This window comes from Pseudorasbora parva, chromosome 2 (assembly GCF_024679245.1).
Source record: "Pseudorasbora parva isolate DD20220531a chromosome 2, ASM2467924v1, whole genome shotgun sequence".
NCBI classification, from domain to species: Eukaryota; Metazoa; Chordata; class Actinopteri; order Cypriniformes; family Gobionidae; genus Pseudorasbora; species Pseudorasbora parva.
This window is the reverse complement of record NC_090173.1, coordinates 56,065,126-56,085,328: the sequence shown is the minus strand read 5'-3', so window position 1 is coordinate 56,085,328 and position 20,203 is coordinate 56,065,126. Positions and strand designations below refer to the sequence as shown.

Here is a 20,203-nt window from a genome sequence, read left to right as displayed (position 1 = left end):
ACTCGTCTAACTCGGCAGAATCAGGATGTGCGGCCTGGATCTGGAGCAGTATGAAAGTAAAATCATTGTATTAATAATTAATTAAGTAGGCTACTATTACTTTTTTTATTGACTTCTCAGGTGTGCTGTGACAATGGTTGAAACATGTATGGGAAAGCTGTTTTGTAGAGTCATTACACCTGCATGTTCCTTTTTATTTTTTACAAACTTATATAGCGTGTATTGTAGCTGTAAACTTCATTTACGCATGGAAAACATTATGAGGACAAGCTCCATTTTACAAATGTGTCTCTCTCCCCCCCCCCCCCCCCCCCCAATCAGATTCTGACCAGTTACAATGAAAACACACACATTTTTAATAATGAAGCAGAGATTTATAAACAAATATTTTTTTATTTACAACATATATGTACTCATTTTTGACACATCTGCAAGCAACTAGTAATGCCTGCCTGAATTATACCAACGTGCCCGTTATTTTAGATCTCAGATCGGCTTGTATAGTGAATGTAGGTCGTATGATCTGAAAATACTGATCTGGCGTCAGCTAAGGTTACCTCTTGGGGTCCGCACCCAGAGGTAATATGTACACGGTTTTAAATTAAGTTAACTGGTGAATACCCTTGTGAAAAAAAAGTGCACTTTAGTGTACTTTTATAAAGTGTACTTATTACACAGATAATATACTTATACTAAATACACTTAATTGTGCAATTAAATGCAATGTTTTCGGTGTACTTAACACACATTATATGTAATTGATTTCAAATTTATCACAAATTAAGTTGAAATAAAATACAATAAGTTGCAATTAAGAGTGATTTTTTGGAACAACTTAAGTGGTACTTAAATACAACTTTATATGTACTTTCATAATCACTTCTAGTGTATTAAAATTGTAATTAAAGTGCACTGCTCAATGTACTGACAAGCAATTAATGTGAACTAAAACATACTTTAATGTCAGCTAAATATACACTTAAGTGTGAATTAAATGCAATGTTTTCGGTGTACTTAACACACATTATATGTAATTGATTTCAAATTTATCATATATTAAGTTGAAATAAAATACAATAAGTTGCAATTAAGAGTGATTTTTTGGAACAACTTAAGTGGTACTTAAATACAACTTTATATGTACTTTCATAATCACTTCTAGTGTATTAAAATTGTAATTAAAGTGCACTGCTCAATGTACTGACAAGCAATTAATGTGAACTAAAACATACTTTAATGTCAGCTAAATATACACTTAAGTGTGAATTAAATGCAATGTTTTCGGTGTACTTAACACACATTATATGTAATTGATTTCAAATTTATCACATATTAAGTTGAAATAAAATACAATAAGTTGCAATTAAGAGTGATTTTTTGGAACAACTTAAGTGGTACTTAAATACAACTTTATATGTACTTTCATAATCACTTCTAGTGTATTAAAATTGTAATTAAAGTGCACTGCTCAATGTACTGACAAGCAATTAATGTGAACTAAAGCATACTTTAATGTCAGCTAAATATACACTTAAGTGTGAATTAAATGCAATGTTTTCGTTGTACTCAGGGCCGGCGCGTGCCTATAGGCGAACTAGGCAGCCGCCTAGGGCGGCGGCTCAGCCAGGGCGGCAAGAGAGAGAGAGAGTGTAACTGTGTAAGCGAGAGAGAGAATTAAAAAAAAATATGTATTTGTTAGTTTTACATTAGGTAGGTTACAATTATGGCACTTATATCAACAACATTTTTTCCCACTCCATTAGTATAAATTTAAAAATAAAAATTTCCGCCCGGCCGCGCCCCCACCTCACTTAGAGCGGCATCGATTAGTATATGCGTGCAAAATACGCTCGACTGTGCCATCCGTTCCGTGGAAGAGCGCTTTTCGCTGCTTCGAGACCATGGGCGCGTATTTGGGTTTTTATATGACATCACATCTCTCAAAGAAAAGGAGAATAGCCTACAATAGTTCTTCAGGATTGCTTAAGACTGGAAAAGGCCCTGACTCATGGAGACTCACGGGATGTTGATAGGCATAAATAGTTTGAAGAGCTGACTGCTTTGGGTAGACGCCTGGTTGCTGGATCTAAACCACTGGATGCGCTTAAATTCATCTATGAAAAAGGGATGGAATAAATTTTTCTGAGCCCGATCTCACGAAAATGCATAGCCTATAAATAGTTTGCAATCTCGTGGAATGTAGGCTATACGCCAAAATGAGTTTTGACATGCATATGGCTACGTGGTTTTTCGCGTGCATATGATACGCACTTTATGGCGTATTATACATATGAACCGTATTATTAGGGTTATGGCGTATTAAACATACGCATAAAGTGCGTATCATATGCACGCAAAAAAGATTTTACACTCTTAGTATTTATACGCATGACCATGAGATTGTGTTGATTTTTCCCAATGTTTTTATAGCATTGAGAGTGCTTCTCACTCTCCCCGTCACTGTGAGCTCAGTTTCTCAAAGCTTAAACTGATTAAAAATTATCTCCGACGTACAATAACACAAGACAGACTCAATGGACTAGCAACAATTGCAATTGAGCACGAACTAGCTGAAAAAGTTAAACTCGAGGACGCAATCAAAGCCCTTTGCCGCTGCGAAAGCCCGACGAGCACGCTTCTGAAATGTAGGCTATTATGTGAATGTGTGTTTGTGTGTAGGCCTATCAGTCAAGAAAAAAATCGAAACCTCCAATGAGATAAATATTTGTTTGCATATTGCATATGCTTAGAGATGTTCTGCTGGTGGAAACAACAGGAGACCATAATAGCTAACGCGACTGTCAAGATATGGCTCGCACAGTGTTCAGAGCATAAGTTCAGAGTCCGCGCCAGCAGCAGCAGCGCGCGTTTCTTGTAAGCGTGGCGTTTATGTTGCGTGTCATCCGCGGGGCGTCTGCTGCTATTAATGTACAGGGAAGCCCTATACTTCACGTTAAATATAAATATATTGCCTATTGATACAGCAAAGACAACGCCGGCAGTAGCCGGCCCATACCATATCCATGGTATTGACGGCAAAAGGCTACAGAATATTTCGTTCTGTATTGACTGGTTTAATATTTCAAAATCGATAATTATATTGTTTTTTTATTATTACAATTCGGCCTATATCTGCATTTATGTACAGACTTTCAAACATGAAAATGTCATTTTTATTAATATGTATTCGTGTCAAAATACACATCTTTTCCCCATATATTTCGCCTGGAAACGCTTCCAACACGCTCGCGTGTCGCGTGAAAATAGGCGTATCTTCTATTTGAAGCACGCTTTCCGCGCGGCTCGGACCGACGTAGGCAGTATGCAAGCTCTAACCGTTTAACATGGGAGCCGAAATAAAAACGGACACGCCACGCAGCCGAGATGCTCACGACACGCTTGCAGTGTGTCCCCGGCGTTATGGCCTTTTCACAACTGGTTCCTTCATTCGTTATTTATAACAGGTATTTATCTGATTGCGAAATGACTAAATTATCGTGCGCTTAGGTCGCTCTCTCTTATGTGGTCTTTGAATTTGAAATGAGCTGCTGAATAAAATGCATCTAATCTTTTGCTTTCGTTGCTGTAAACTCCGTTAAATGAGCATATACCACGGGAATTGAAGATGGGATTTATATTCATTTGCGTAGGTGTAAGGTAGGCTATAAGACAACCTGCATGTTCTTTTTTTATTTTTATTTGTTTAGCTCCGTTTGCGAGAGCCGCGAGCAGAATCAGCCTGCCTCAGCTCGTCAAAAATGCCTTTTATTGTGGTGGTAATAGTTGGCGAAATTAACTAACATTGTGATGCTTGAAGTGTTTTATATCTATGGATTTTATTATAGGCAAGACAAGCCAAGAGTTGATTTGAGAGACTAAATCGATTAAATATGCGGTTAACTCACTGTCGGCCGCTGGCCGCTTGGTCGTCACTTAAAAAAAATAAAACTTTAATTTAACAAACAAAAAAATGCTCTAAACATTTTTCTAAATTAACTTAATAAAGAAACGAAACGAAATATATCTACTTTGACATTAAAAACAAAACAGAACTATTTTAATGGCTGCAACAATGTAAAAAAAAAAAAAAAAAAAAAAAAACCCGGCCTCCAGTCGGACTCGGGCCGAGAATTTTAATAAGCCTAGATTTGAGGCCCAGGGCTCTAGTTTTATTCTGTACACTGTCTATTATAAAACAGAAATGATATGCAGCTGTAGCACTGTGTACTTTTTTCACGTTGCAGAATGAAAAATAAAATCTGAAAACATGCCTGCACGTTTTTATTTTAGTGTCATTTTATAGATAAAGAACATATTAATTCGTATGTACATGCATCTTAAGGATACCTAATTGTGAGTGTGAGGTGGGGGGCGGTACGATCGTGCTCTGCCTAGAGCGGCATTTGAGCTAGCGCCGGCCCTGGTTGTACTTAACACACATTATATGTAATTGATTTCAAATTTATCATATATTAAGTTGAAATAAAATACAATAAGTTGCAATTAAGAGTGATTTTTTGGAACAACTTAAGTGGTACTTAAATACAACTTTATATGTACTTTCATAATCGCTTCTAGTGTATTAAAATTGTAATTAAAGTGCACTGCTCAATGTACTGACATCCATTCTACTGTCTTAAAAACAAGCAATTAATATGAACTAAAATATACCTTAACGTAATTTACATGTACACTCTAATATAATGAAATACATTCATAATTACATTTTTCAAATAATACAGCTGCAATTTCGTATAATAAACACATCCAAATTTAAATCCTCTACATTTATTGACAAAACAATCTGTAAAACAAATATACAAAAAAAACTTTTTTTTGATGCCCAAGAAAAACCCAAAAAACTATTTACACAAACACAAATTCATTTAGAAAGAGTCTGGAGGACAATGAGGATTATATGCAATTATATGTAATTATATGCATTATTATATATCTCCCTCATTCAAAGGTACCTAAATCTACCCATCACAGAAAATTACCTCACACAACAGATGAATAAATACAAACAAATGGAAAGAAAAGAATCGTTTCATGTACAACACTAAGATTCAAAACTTTGGGTAACGTTTAATTAGTTAACTACTTAATTTAACATGAACTTAGAATGAATAATAATATAAACATTTATTTATCTTAGTTAATGTTAATTTCAACATTTACTAATTAGGGGTGTAACGGCACATGTATTCATACCAAACCGGTTCGGTACAGGACTTCCGGTACAGTGCACGTGTGTACCGAGCGGTACGAATGCAATCTTTAACAGTTAACAGACGGCTTGTTTAATGAGTGGAACACACTTCAATACAAGTTTCCATAAGAACATATGTATTCTGTCAATTTTATCATTAAATTCAAGTGATACCATATTGATGCTCTTTAATGTGACATGACAGATCACTGTAAAGACACATCAGTTCAAGCAGCAACGCGGCACGAGTGAATGTGATCACCTTGTCATAGTCAAAGAATAAACATGAATTAACATCAGAAGGTATGTTAAGGATACATTACAACTTACTAAAATGTATCACATTGTGTAATCGTTCAGTGTTTCAACAACAGAAAGAAGTCGATAAAACACGAGAGAGATGAACTCTTTCACTAAATGTATGCATTATATTAGCCTATATATTCATCATATTCTACTTAACCTGAAAACCTGAAAAAAATCTAACCTATAATTAGATTTATAAGTTAATGCAAAAACGGTCTTATGAGAAGTTTACACGTTTGCATACAATGGGAGTGCAAGTAAAGCCTCCCTATATAGTCTACACTATACAGCATTCTTTGTCGTTTGATTAAACAGAAACAACAAGGCAATTATATATTACATTCTGAATCAAATTATAATCTTTGTGTGCCCTTTGTTAGAGTTAAGCTTGGTAAAACGTCCTTCAAATATGTCGCAGCCTCAGATTGGAATTTGCTCCAGACTGAGTTGAAGCTAAAAGATCTGGTGACATTTAGTCATTTTAAAATTTTACTACATCATTTTGAGAGTAAATTAATGGTGTGTAATTGTTTTTGACTGGTTGTATGTTTTATGTTTTTTATGTGAATTTTGATGTATAACTGTACATGCAAACACAGCTGCCTATCTTGGCCAGGACAGGACATTTTAATCTCAGTGAGTTTTTCTCCTGGTTAAATAAAGGTAATAATAATAATAATTAGTAGAGATATTTTTTATATTATATTTTTAATTCTTTAAGAAACCTTTAGTTTAGGACAATTACAATTTGTTCAGTAAACCAATAAAAAAAAAAAAAGCATTTTTATATTTAGTGTTCCTCCCCGAACTGTCAGCTTTGTGTACTGTTACACCCCTATTATTAATGCAATCTTAAAATCAAAAGGTGTATATGTTAATTATTTAATGCATTGTTAACTTGCATGAACAATGACTATAAATTTAATTAACAAGCTTTGAACTATAATATTTTAAGCAAGGTCAACAACTATTAATAAACACTGTAAAAAATTAAATAAAATAAATAAATAAAAAGAAATCACTGTTAGATCATGTTGGTCAATTCATTAAATAACGTTAACAAATTAGATCTTATTGTAAAGTGTTACTGAACTTATAAGCTCTTAAACCTTTACTAGCACCAAAATTAGGACCAAAAGGTTTATTCTAAAATCTTATTCCAGCATTACAGTGAATGAAAAAAAAAAAAAAAAAAAAACTGAAGAACTCCAAAGGCACACAAAATTGTTTGTCACCAACTATTTTCAAGTTGTTTGGAAAGTGCTGTTTATGTCAATGTCCCAGAAGCTCTCCATCAGTAGGAAACTGGTGCACCATCTCTCCGCACTAGATGTGAATGGACATGTTCCAAAGAGGCAGGAAAGCAAAAAAATATACCTTGAGGAAAGAAAAAGAAAACGCAAAGAAAAAACTTGTTTATAAAACAGATCTATCCATTATTATAATTGGCTCAATTAAATTAAAACGATAGATGTACAGTATATATTCACACAGCAGTATCTGTATGAAAAAAAGAAGAAAAAAAAGAAATAGCCATAAGAGGGATCATAAAAATGAGCATGTTGTCTCTTTTTTATCTAGTACTGCCCTGATGAAGCAGTTTAGTCTGCACGGTGTGTGTAAGCTTTTGACCACAACTGCATCCCCTATGTGATGAATTACCTCAGTCGTCAGGGTAGAATGATTGGAGAGGTTCCTTCACGTATCCCACTGAGCACATCATCTTCACTGACACTGGACTTTAAAAATAGAGAACATTTTAATAATGGTTTTTATTCCTACTTTACAGGGAATTAAACATAACTTAAATATAGATAAATAACCCAAGACCAATGTAAATTGAGAAAAGTATTCTTGCATTTTTCCTCATCTTGCCTTGCAAGTTTCAGCTTACCTCGTACCATCTCCATGAAGGATGTTCCTGTATTTACCACGCCTGGCACAGCAATGCTGCGGCTCCATTCCTTTGGGTGTGTGGCCTGTAAAATATATAATGATTAGGGGATCTGTAAATGCACAAGTGGGAATGTATTACTTACAAATGGACAAGATACAAAGCATTTAAAAGCTAAAGACTTGATAGCAATGTTTTAGCTTGTGTCATGGCTGGGCATAAATTCATAATTAACATTAACTTGACCTCATCAAGATGGCTCTGTGATTCCACACAGCTTGCACTGGATCTCCAATAACACATCTGTATTGATCCTACAAAATAAAAAATAAAAAAATAAAATAAGCACAAAATATTAAAAACACAAATAGTACTTTAACATCTTACTCTCCAAATGCAAAAAGAAAAGAACATATTAAAATCATTATTTCATTACTGGTTGTTGTTATACGTTAAGTTAATATATGGAATAAATGTATATAACGTTAAATGTCTTCTGTCCATTCAAAAAGTAGGAGTTCGATTCAAATATTGTATGTACAGCAGGCAAATTCATTGAACATGCCCACACCGGCGATCACATTCCGATTTAAGAAATTATTATAATGCAATCTTAGATAACAAGTTACATGAATATGAATAATACAATAAATACATAGGAAACATGATTAACGTTAATTCACCTCCCGAGTCCATAGTGCGTCTATCCTATCTGCGATTAAACTAAATAACTACACCGTAATAGAGAGCTACCATGTTACGGTGAAAATGTAAAATCAAGAGAGCTTATATCAAGATATACTTACTTGACTCGTTATTTGTAGCATATGACGTCTCATTTCAACTGTAATGATCCAAACGGTTCGCTCCTCCTCTGTTGTCTGTTCTCATCAGCTTCATTTCCCTCACGCATCGCGATGACGCAATCATGGGGGACCGCGCATTTTTCAAAATCATGACGTAGTATTTTTGGCGCATGCGCATTGAAATATTAAGTATAAATATAAAATAAGATATTTCGTGCATTAAATGTTGATTATAAATCACTTATTAATTATCCATTTCTGTTCAGGTTGTTCTAACACACTGTGTAGTTGGACTGTATTTCAGAGAACTTGACTCATTCACCTAACTAAAAGTCAATCATGTTTAGAGTCTGATTAAAATTAAATGTAGCCTATTTTAACTGAATTTTAATGCAAATTAATTTGGTTTAGATTTGTTCAACTTTTTCTTGCAATTAATGCAATTAAATGTGTGTTTAATCGCCATACAACAACATAATATTGCAAATATTCTGTACACAGATGTAAAGTAGCCTACAGTACATTAGACAACTCCTCTCATAAAGATTGACAATGTCAAATTATGTAGAAAACTGACACTTGTAGTTGAGTTCATAGGAGCTAGTTATAACATTTCAACAGTATGTTGTGGAGTGTAAGCGAGTGAAATTTTGAAGAAAAATACATTAACCAATGTAAATTTGGACAACTAATTTTTTTTAAAAAAGCATTTATTTTCCATGTGCTTTGTCATTAGTAAAATAAGTGTACTTTATGAAACAAACTTTATGAAATTAAAATGGTTTAAGTAAATTTAGGTGTAGACATTATTACAAGGTGCATTTTTAAAAAGCGCACTTAAGTGTGTTTATAAATATTGTCATACAAGTGTACTTTCTTTAAGTAAAAATTAACTAGATATTATTACAAAGTACACTTATTATAAGTGTACTAAAGTGTGTTTATAAATATTGTCATGAAAGTGTACTTTTTTAAAGTACAAATTAATTATATATTATTACAAAGTGCACTTATTATAAGTGTACTAAAGTGTGTTTATAAATATTGTCATGAAAGTGTACATTTTTAAAGTACAAATTAATTATATATTATTACAAAGTACACTTATTATAAGTGTACTAAAGTGTGTTTATAAATATTGTCATGAAAGTGTATTTTTTAAAGTACAAATTAATTAGATATTATTATAAAGTGCACTGATTAAAAGTGCACTAAAGTGTGTTTATAAATATTGTCATGAAAGTGTACATTTTTAAAGTACAAATTAATTATATATTATTACAAAGTACACTTATTATAAGTGTACTAAAGTGTGTTTATAAATATCGTCATGAAAGTGTACTTTTTTAAAGTACAAATTAATTATATATTATTACAAAGTACACTTATTATAAGTGTACTAAAGTGTGTTTAGAAATATTGTCATGAAAGTGTACTTTTTAAAAATACAAATTAATTAGATATTATTACAAAGTGAATTTTAAAAAAGTGTACTTAAGTGTGTTTAGAAATATTGTCATTAAAGTGTATTCTCTTTAAGTACACTTAAGTGGCACTTAATTTTAATTATATCATATTATCTACAAGTGCAGTTTTTAAAAAATATACTTTAAATATATTAAGTGCACAAAAAATACACTTTCAATACAATTAAGTACACTTCTTTTTCACAAGGGTATGTTTGCACTTGCCCCCACTGCTAAAAAAAACAACTAAAAATTAAAAGGAAACACTGACAAATATAAGGATTCAAAATAAAATTTATTTAATGCTCATCTCTCACTTAGAGTGCTCCTCAAACTCAGTCATCTGACATTTTAGAATCACTGTCGTATCCATCCCAATCATTCTGGAAGTCCATACTTGTTCCAGTCAAAACTTGAGCATAACAGTCTCTTGCATGCTTCATCCTTCTGCTGACTTCTTGCTTCTTTCTCAAAGTTAAGCTGAGGAAACCCTTGATCCCTTGTTCATTTGGATCCCACAGCTCACCTTATGGGAGTAAAACAAAAATGATCAGAAAAAAAAATGTACAATGTACAATGAACACATTACTTAAATACATACTTTTCAATGCCTCACTGGAAAGCTGGCATGACATCTCCTTGAGTGTGTCTGCACGAGTGGAGAGAGATTTCCAATGCTTTGCCATCTCAGAAAGAACAATCTTCTTCTCCTCCTCAAGCCTCCTTATTGCCATCACAACATCAAAGGCCTTCCTCTTGGTTTTCAAATCTACAGCGTCTGGGGATACAGTTGTGGAAAATAAGTCAATTTTAAGTATTTTTCAAAGAATTTCTGAAATAATCTGTGATAAGGCATAATTGGTGTTGTGCTACTATGTGAATCTAACAAAATTGGCAACAGATTTGTATACATACCACAATGTGAAAGCTGCCATGGCCAAACTGTCTCGTCAGAGAGAATGATGTCAAAGATGACTCTTTCTGTATCTGGAACCATACTGTTGTATTTTTCAACAACAGAGCTAAGAATGGCCTTCTCCTCTCTGATTTTGCGCCGAATCCGGGCCCGACCTTTGCTGCCATCGGTGTCTTTGTAAAGGCGTTGGGACCTTCTTTTAATGCTGGCCACCAGCACCTCCATTCTACTGGTCACCACGTCAAGATCAGCATTTTTTTGGGATGTTGTTGCTGAGAAGAAAAGTGCAAACATTTCGCTTACATTTTCATGGCAGTAACTGAAATGACCTAAGTCTCAATGTAACAGAACATCACAGGGAAGTCATAAGGATTATCCCTCTTTGCTTCCTTTTTTTTGTGGTAATTTTGTTGGCATTTTGTTTCGACATGATTTTCAGTGTGCATGCACTACATACTAAAATTTTGCATTTTAATTGCAAAAGTACATGACCAAAAAAACAGTGTATGTATGATTTCATTTTAAAACAGTAATTACTTGCAGAAGCATGTCTCCCATTATTCTGCAGAACTGAGACACTGAAGTAATAGTATAACTCTCACCTTCTGCCCACTCCTTAATATCAGTGACCCAGCCCTCAACTTCAACCTGTGTCACTGCCAGCTGGATTCTCATGCTTTCCAGGTCCTGAAGTTGGCTCTCCAGGCGTTTTGTGGCCTTAAATAACAACAAAAAAAAGGATATGAAAGAAGAAAAATGTTATACCTTCAACAATATTCAATAGAAGGTATTTACAATATAAGAACATAATAATAATCATCTCTACCTTCTGATATCGGCAGGCAAGTGAAGTAGCCAAGTTATTAAACTTTTGCTGATTCCAGCGCATGGCCATCAGTGTAAGCATGTCTGTACGTCCTGCAAAAATGGAAAAAAATACACTAATCTGTGTTTTACCACATGTCCCTCACTGGCTACAATTTTTTGTAACACTTTAAATCTAAGTAGTGCAGTGTGTGGTTACCTTACCTGCTTTGGACATGTGCTTCGTCGTTACAGCAATCCTAGAGAGGAAGGCGTTACACTGCTAAACCTCCTCCCCAAGTGTCAATCCGGCCCCTTGCTGATAAGCTCCACTCCATTTAACCTATTAAAGAAAATGCTTAAATGCTGCCAACATACCTTTGCAGGTGTTTAGGGACAGTTAACGACATGGTAATGTTTTCTTACCTCACATTTAAAATCATGGGCTTTGGCATGAAACACTGAGAGGAATGGTTTCATGCTAAGAAGATGCTGGAGCTCAGGGCAGGTTTTTGCCACTTTGTTGAGGTAGGGCCAGTACTTGCAGGTTACATCCATGGCAAAAAAGCGTATTGGCTTATTTGCCAGCTTGTTCTGCAGGTAGAGGGGATAAGCATAGATTTCTCCCCTGTACATGTTAAGAGCGCCAAGAAAAACTCCATGTCGACAGACTGCAAGCTCAAGTCCCTCCTCATCAATTTTACTTGAGGATCTCTGAGACGTTTCCCTGGCAGCTGACCACTCCCCTCCACAGACACCCCTTCCAGAGACCTACAACATGGTAAAAGGTTCATATAAATAGTCAGTACTCACTCAAACAATGTCAAATGTAAGATGTTATTGGTGGTGTTTTTGGAAATATTATACAAGTTTACATGGTTGGTGGTAGAATGAATGTAATCCACAAATCTCTCTACTTCATCATCTTTTGCAATGAAGATGCCATCAAATAAGGCTTGTTCTTCAGATCTAAATAAAAGAAGGGTACACATTGACTTTCAATATGACACAGCAAAGGTTACTTTAACAACACTGCAAATTATACACATTTTGTAAGTACCTTGCTGCATTCTTAAAGCGGTAGTGCTTGCGATTTCCGTCCACAGAAACAGCAAGCATGTCTGGGGTGCACGCAGGACAGACAAAATGCTCCTCCCTGCAGATCTTATCCACCTCAAATTTAACAGCCTCCCACTCCAAAAAGCTTTTTCTGAAGCTGTCTGCTGTGATCTTCCCAGTCTGTTTCAGAACAGTAAAACATGTCAACATAATTCACAGTTAAGTTAACTAAAGTTAATAATGTCAAAGGTGAGGCCAAATTTGAGTTGATAAAATGTGGTGTACAAATTTAGATTTCGTTACGGAGTGGTAGTTTTACACAAAGACTTTGAATCTTAGATGATGTTCTATCAATGTATCGAGTATAGCTTAATCACTGTGTTTTGATATCATCAACATACTCCAATTATAATAATCAATGTGTTGATAATGTCACCATAGTCATTCTGCGATACACGTTAATACCATTTGTTAGTGTTTCCCACCCCTAATACTCACACGGCCAAATCGGACAGTTCGTTGATCAAGCATTCTTAAAAATGCTTGGCAGGACAGTCCTGGTGCTGCCATCTTCAACTCTTCATATGAACAAAACACATCTGTAGCGTACATTGTGGAAAAGTGAAGGGTAGCAGGCCAGTAGTCATTACGGACCAAGTCATCTACTCCAGCGCTCCATGTGGCTTTGCATGCCTCGCATTTCATCTCAGGCATACTGAGATCATATCGTCCTGGAAAAATCAAGGACACATTGTATTATGCACAACTCTGACAAACGCATTAGGAACAAGAGGTCCCTCCCACATGTCCCGACATAAGTTTATAGATGCGGGCGGGAGCGGGACTAAAACGTCACATTATTGCGGCACGGGACAGAATACTGCAGGAACTTTTCAGAATACTAAAAATCCTGCCCAGCTCAGACCACTATAGGGAACGCTTGAATGGAAATAGATCGGGACACATTTACGAAGCCAATAGCACAACCTTTTTTATTCAAATAGGTTAATGAAAATTGGCAGGAAGCAAGTGGTAGAGCCCTGTGGCATATAGCATATATTTGAGCCCTATGGAGTGGAATAAGGTTAAAGTCCAACCCAGGTCCCTATCGACACTTTGCCCAGAATTTGATATGGATGCTACAGCCACTTGATCTGGAATGTTCCATTAAGTTAATTTTCATTCTTACCATTCATTGTAACCACAGCAACAACTTTTCCTGTGTTGACACTCAACGGTCCTGGAGAACAACTACATATTTTCTCTGGCATCACCAACGGCACAATACACACTGAAAGACACATCATATTCAGGGATTAAAGACAAGCATCTTCCTATGTACTAACTGGGAAGTATTCTGTAATTTTTTTTTTTTTAAACCAATGTTAAAAAAACTTTAAAGATAAAAGATCATTAAGTGTGTTTCAGAGAAAGTACTCGAAAGATTCCTCTAAAGCCTATTATACTGTGAAGTTATTTAAATAAACTGAGAATGGGACTAGGGCTGTACAATATATAATTGCACTTTTTCTGACAGATAAAGCGATTACCATTTCAATACAATTTTTGAATGTAAACGATTCGATTCAGTTCAATATTCCAAATGTCTCTTTAATTTGTGCCACCTCTGATAGGTAAGCACAGCCAGTGTATAGGAAGACTAGGGCCCTGTCCCAAATGGCACACTTCATGTGCACTTTCGGTCTTGTGGACTTACAATGGCCATTGCGTGCGCGTGTCTGTTAAGTCCACAAGACCATAGGGTGTCCCATTTGTCATTTAAGCTTAAAGAAGGATGCTCGAAAGCCTCGCTTTTGCGGCTGCTATGCACCCTCGATGATCACTTCAGCTGGCCCGTAAGTTTGCAAGCTACTCAGAGGACTTCTACCCGGCTATCAGAGCGGCATTACGTTATGAAAGTGCGGTCTCAGAGGAAGACCCTGAGGGTTTAGGGTGCCATTTGGGACAGGGCCTAATATCCACTGACCGACTGAACTTCACCAATCAGAATTTTTGTAGCCATCACGTACTACGCACACCCACCAACCAGAAGTTGCACAGTCAAGATGAATGACGTGAATATAAAAGTCAAATGTCACCTATCATGATTATTTGCAGGTTTTACCATTAGGCAGTTGCATTGGATCATATTGCAATTACGATTGCAATAATTGTGCAGCCCTAAATGGGACACACACAAAAAAAGAAAAAAAGAAATACAGCTTACCACACTGGGAAAGAGCCCTCTCCACGACACAGGTTGTTGGAGGCAATGGCTGAAAGAATCCAGCTATTGTTGCATCCCTGTTGTGGAACACGTGGTTTTGGTGTATACGGACATCACAATCAGCACAGAAGAATGGTTGTGGTCGGCAGTCACGACAACGGATAACAGCTGGACTGCTGCCACATTGTTGGCAGATCTGAGTAGTCACATTTTGTTGTGCCACCATGGTATTCACCAGACAGGGTCTCTCTTTCTCCCACCTCTCTGAGAGGAGACTTTTTCGAGTAGACCAGTCTGAGGAAGCTCGTGGTGGTGCTGGTGCTGTTTCCTGATCATCCAAGTCATCAACCTGTGAGTGGTTTAGCTCTTCAAGGAAAGTCTCTGTTAAAATAGTAAATCATATTTAAAAAAAACTTTCTACACTATCAAAGTGTGCAACATGGATGTTGTTGGTTATTCTGTCACAAAAAAACATGTAATTTACATTCTAATTATTAGAATCTATAAACATAATGAACTAATAGAGATAAAATGAAGAACATACCAACAGTGTCAGGAGGACAGTAGTTGGCTATCGCAACGCTGCTGTCCAACATCCTATGTGCACCAGTCTTACGACTGTAGCTGTGACTAGTAGCTGCAGCAGAAAAACAAAACAAATTAACCTTTACAGCATTACAAATCCAGAGTTTTAAAAGCTAATTTTATTCCACACAATGATACAAAATTCTATTGGCCCAATTTCGTTGTCTATACCGCTTTGGATGAGAATGTAATAAAAACCTAATTTCTCAGGCCAGACATGCTACTGATTAATGTATTCAATCCCAAATGGTAAAACAATCTATATCTCTATTTTAGATATATGTGAAAAAACAGAGGAGTTCTCCTTAAAGTAATATGACTGAAAAAAGAAAACTGACCTGTTTGGTTTCGGGATGACCTTGGTCTGTCATAGACAACATTTCCATCACTGTCTCTCTTCAGCCACCTGACAGGTTGGTGGATGGTGGAGCCTTCTGGACTGGTTGCTGGCTGGTGGATGGTGCTGCCTCAAGTTCTCCCGGCATCTTATTGATAAAATCTTCCAAGGTCTGGAGTTCATAATTTAATTTAGATTTTTCAACCAGCTCATCAAGCTCATTAAGGACCTGTTTGAAACTGGAATTGTCACTCATGATGAACAAGGACAAAAAAGACAACACTAAAGAGATAGGGGGGAAGAGCAAAAGAGCAAGAACAACAGAGAACCAAACAGACTGACAACAATTAACTAGACAAAAGTAAACTAGACTTAAAAGTGCCTTTGTTTTTGCTTTGTAACGAAGCTGAAGTTTGAAAGTAAATGATGAAGGGACTAGGGGACCTGTTGAGAGAAGGGAAAGAATATAAATTCAGATTTGAAGATCATGTTCAAACAACTACATACATACTGAATAACTAAAGGTTTAAGAACTTGAGAAAATGTTGGTCTAGTTTGCCCATGCTTTGGGATGTGGTGGCTTTAATCGTCTGTGGGTGCTTATATAAATATTAGGCTAGAATACTGTAGTGCTGGGTGTTGCCTGCAAACTCACAATAAAATATATCACTAGGTATGGACTGATCTTGATACTCATGGCTGATATTGATACCAACCAATGTTTGAATTATGGACATAATGCTCTATTAAACTTTCCCTCACCTGGTTAGGTGCTTGGCAGAATGGGCAAGGCTTGAACTTCTTTGGAGACATTTTAAAATCTACATCACACACACACACACACACAAACACACACACACACACACACACACACTTTATACAGTGCACTTTAGACAGCATCAACAAACACAACACAACTTATTGGCATAACCAATCATTTTTCATACGTGTCATTGTTATATATTTTCTAATTTACTTATTTTGCAAGCTAACTTACTTTGAATCAGTCAATAATTGACGACATCATTACTTATTACATTACAATACATATGAATTGTTTTATTTCATATTGAAAAATTGTTATGCTACAGTGTAGTAGTTATGGATTCATTTGTATTGTCAATTATGGATTTATTTTGGTTGTGTATTATATAATTTTGCGTTGATTTTTAACAATTAGACTGTAAAACAAACCAATCTGGCAACACCGTTCTTCATTCTGAACATTTATAATGTTGGATAATAGTTGTGGGCTAATGCAATGCTTCTTAATGCAATACTTCAAAAAATCTTACATCCCTCTATGATTGTATCATACATGATTATATGCGACAAAAATGACCTTGAATTAAATTAGCTAACATGTGCTAGCCCGCACATTTGGTGCAGAAAGCTATAATTTTATAATGTCCTATTATTTATCGTCATAAGAAATGGCCACCTTACAAATCTAAATTTTCTAAACACAACGTCTTGTCCTGATTGAACAGTTTTTGATGTGTAATTTGATGTGTAATCCATCTCTATTAATTAACCCCTATACTTACCGAGTAGAAAATCGCAATGAACCTTAGGGATCACCCATACGGTGACATCAGCGTTTAATTTTGAGGATTTAATAAAAAAAAATGATAATAATAATAATAATAAAAAAGATTAATTGAACTCAATCGTAGCATATTATATTTATTATAATCAACAAACCTCCGATAAAAATACGTTATCCAGCATGCTATAAATAAAGCAGTGTCATACATGGACAAGTAAACGCTTAAACTGCTTACTTGCATGCGCCTTGGAGCGTTGTTAAACTCACCTTTTGCCCCTTTACCTGCAGTTGAGCGTTGCTTAGAGCAAACTCACCTTTGAATGCCGTTTTACCTGCAGTTGAGCGTTGTTAAACTCACCGCTGAATGCGGTTGTACATCATGTGCGTTGTTAAAATCACCGAAGACGAACGCGCCAAACCTTTATATAGGCACTTTGATATCCAATTGCGGGGGTTTTTAAACATCAAAAACCAGTTGGAGCGCCAGATAAAAATGATCTGGGGGCCACCATTTGACTCGCCCTGGCATAAATAGTTTTTGTAACCTATTCCTTTTTATTTTTATTGATTGTACTGTCGACCCATAAGGCAGACAACGGGTTGCGGTGTGCGGACCCAAGACGTCAAATTTCAACGCAGTTGAGTTCTATAGAAGTCTATCGGACTACCCTGCACGTTGAAAAATAACGCCAAAGGTATACCCATTGCGTTCAAAAGTGACGCCATGGTCCCTTGACCATGCGTCAGACATTTGACGAGTAGGGAGTGAGACTGTGTTGATGAAACAACAGAAAGAGTCTATTGGAATGCATAGAAAGGTCAAGTTCACAGAATCCAGGCTCAGATTTCTTTTCTTTTTTTTCAAAAAGAAATGTTTGATCTTCTGAAGAAATACCATAAAGTCATAAGTGAGTTTATACATTTAAAGATCAAACACTCCTTGGCCAAAAAATGTATTCAAAATTTCACCCTTGAAATACTCATGAATCTATTACTATGTATAGAAAGTTCAAGATCATAGGATCCAGGGTCAGAATTTTAATTTTTCAAAAAAAAGTCATCCTTCAACTACTGATGAAACTACAAAAGGATTCTATTCGTATATAGAAAGTTCAAGTTCAAATAGTCTTAGGCAAAAATAAGTTCAAAAGTTCTTCCTTGAACGAGGGAATCTATTAGTATATATAGAAAGTTCAAGTTCAAAGACTCTGGTAAAAATAAATTCAAAACTTAATTTTTGAACTACGTTTGAAACAACAGAAGGAGTCTATTGGTATGCATAGAAAGGTCAAGTTCACAGAATCCAGGCTCAGATTTTTTTCTTCCAAAAGTCATGTTTGATCTTCTGAAGAAACACCATAAAAGTCATAATTATGTTTATATATTTAAAGTTTGAAGACTGCTTGGCCAAAAATGAATTTAAAATTTCACACTTGAACTACTGATGGAATCTATTACTATGCATAGAAAGTTCAAGTTCATAGACTATTTGGCAAAAAAATAAGTTGAAAAGATCATCCTTGAACTACAGAATCTATTAGAAAGTTATAAAGCTCAAGTTCAAAGACTCTGGTAAAAAACAAGTTCAAAAGTTTATCCTTGATGTACTTATGAAACAATAAGAAGGAATCTATTAGTATGAAAAGAAAGTTCAACTTCATAGAATCCATGGTTATAATTTTTCTTCAAAGAAAGTCACATTTGGACTTTTGATGAAACATCAGAAAGTCACAATCTACAATAATCCAAAGTATGTACATGTATATAAATTCTGTATAAATATTTAAAGACTCTTTGGCTAGTAATGTTCAAAATATCTTTCTTGAACTGCGATGAAACATTGAAGAAATCTGTGAGTCTCAGCTTTAACATTCTAAACATTCATACATTCAGATATTACATTAACCACAAAAAGGTTCCATATTTAACGACTGAACATATTTCTGGCCGTTTAATAATTTTAGAAGGATTCTAGACAATATATTGTAAAAAAAAAAAAAAAAAAAACCTTCTGTGGATTCGTATTTTGTCAGAAATTGTCAGTGCCTTTTCATTGCATAGATCTCGTGCATTGAAGATATTAGGGCTTTTCTTTTGCATATAAGAATTCGCGGTGCAATAAAGAGATACGTGCTTTTGCATTGCATAAGAAAAAACTCGTGCATAGAAAACTTTTGCATGCATCGCACACAAAAACCTTTTGTGCATTCAAGAAATTAGTGGTTTCTAATGCATTGCATTTAAGTCGTTGTGCACTGGTGAGTAAGTGTTTTTGCATTGCATTGAATACAGAAAACTTGTGCAATAAGATTAGTTATTCTGTATTGCATTGCATGCAAAAAACTTGTGCAATGAGGAGATTATTGTTTTTGCATTGCATAAAAAACTCGCTTGGCACCGAAGAGACAGTGCCTTTTCATTGCATAGATCTCGTGCATTGAAGATATTAGCGCTTTTCTTTTGCATATAAGAATTCGCGGTGCAATAAAGAGATAAGTGCTTTTGCATTGCATTGCATTGCATAAGAAAAAACTCGTGCATAGAAGACTTTTGCATGCATTGCACACAAAAACCTTTTGTGCATTCAAGAAATTAGTGGTTTCTAATGCATTGCATTTAAGTCTTTGTGCACTGAAAGTGTTTTTGCATTGCATTGAATACGGAAAAACTTGTGCAATAAGATTAGTTATTCTGCATTGCATTGCATGCAAAAAAACTTGTGCAATGAGGAGATTATTGCTTTTGCATTGCATTGCATAAAAAACTCGCTTTGCATCGAAAAGACAGAGCCTTTTCATTGCATAGATCTCGTGCATTAAAGATATTAGCGCTTTTCTTTTGCATATAAGAATTCACGGTGAAAAAAGAGATAAGTGCTTTTGAATTTTATTGCATTGCATAAGAAAAAACTTGTGCATAGAAGACTTTTGCAGGCATTGCATACAAAAACCTTTTGTGCATTCAAGAAATTAGTGGTTTCTAATGCATTGCATTTAAGTCGTTTTGCACTGAGAGTAAGTGTTTTTGCATTGAATACGGAAA

General features: G+C 35.3%; 2 protein-coding genes and 1 long non-coding RNA gene across 4 annotated transcripts; all 3 read right to left on the bottom strand.

Annotated features, from left to right (window-relative positions):
* Positions 1-4,772: 4,772 nt before the first annotated feature.
* LOC137055510 (uncharacterized) lies at positions 4,773-8,634 on the bottom strand. 2 transcript variants are annotated; one of them, XR_010900019.1, is made up of 5 exons: positions 8,219-8,634; positions 7,659-7,726; positions 7,413-7,497; positions 7,181-7,257; positions 4,773-6,895 (listed from the first exon to the last, which is right to left on the bottom strand). It is a non-coding gene; the product is annotated as an uncharacterized lncRNA (long non-coding RNA). The 2 variants fall into 2 exon arrangements; XR_010900018.1 differs by having other exon boundaries at positions 7,413-7,726.
* Positions 8,635-10,019: 1,385 nt separating this feature from the next.
* On the bottom strand, positions 10,020-11,682 carry LOC137049179 (uncharacterized). Its single transcript, XM_067427605.1, has 6 exons — positions 11,630-11,682; positions 11,427-11,518; positions 11,203-11,317; positions 10,600-10,872; positions 10,286-10,462; positions 10,020-10,210 (listed from the first exon to the last, which is right to left on the bottom strand). Exons 1-6 carry the CDS (start codon positions 11,640-11,642, stop codon positions 10,020-10,022), a joined length of 861 nt encoding a protein of 286 aa, XP_067283706.1. The 5' UTR covers positions 11,643-11,682.
* A 5-nt stretch (positions 11,683-11,687) lies between these two features.
* LOC137049176 (uncharacterized) lies at positions 11,688-15,954 on the bottom strand. The gene is made up of 9 exons (XM_067427589.1): positions 15,614-15,954; positions 15,235-15,327; positions 14,691-15,071; positions 13,653-13,754; positions 12,962-13,194; positions 12,465-12,643; positions 12,280-12,373; positions 11,831-12,175; positions 11,688-11,747 (listed from the first exon to the last, which is right to left on the bottom strand). Exons 2-9 carry the CDS (start codon positions 15,284-15,286, stop codon positions 11,688-11,690), a joined length of 1,446 nt encoding a protein of 481 aa, XP_067283690.1. The 5' UTR covers positions 15,287-15,327; positions 15,614-15,954.
* Between the last annotated feature and the right edge of the window lie 4,249 nt (positions 15,955-20,203).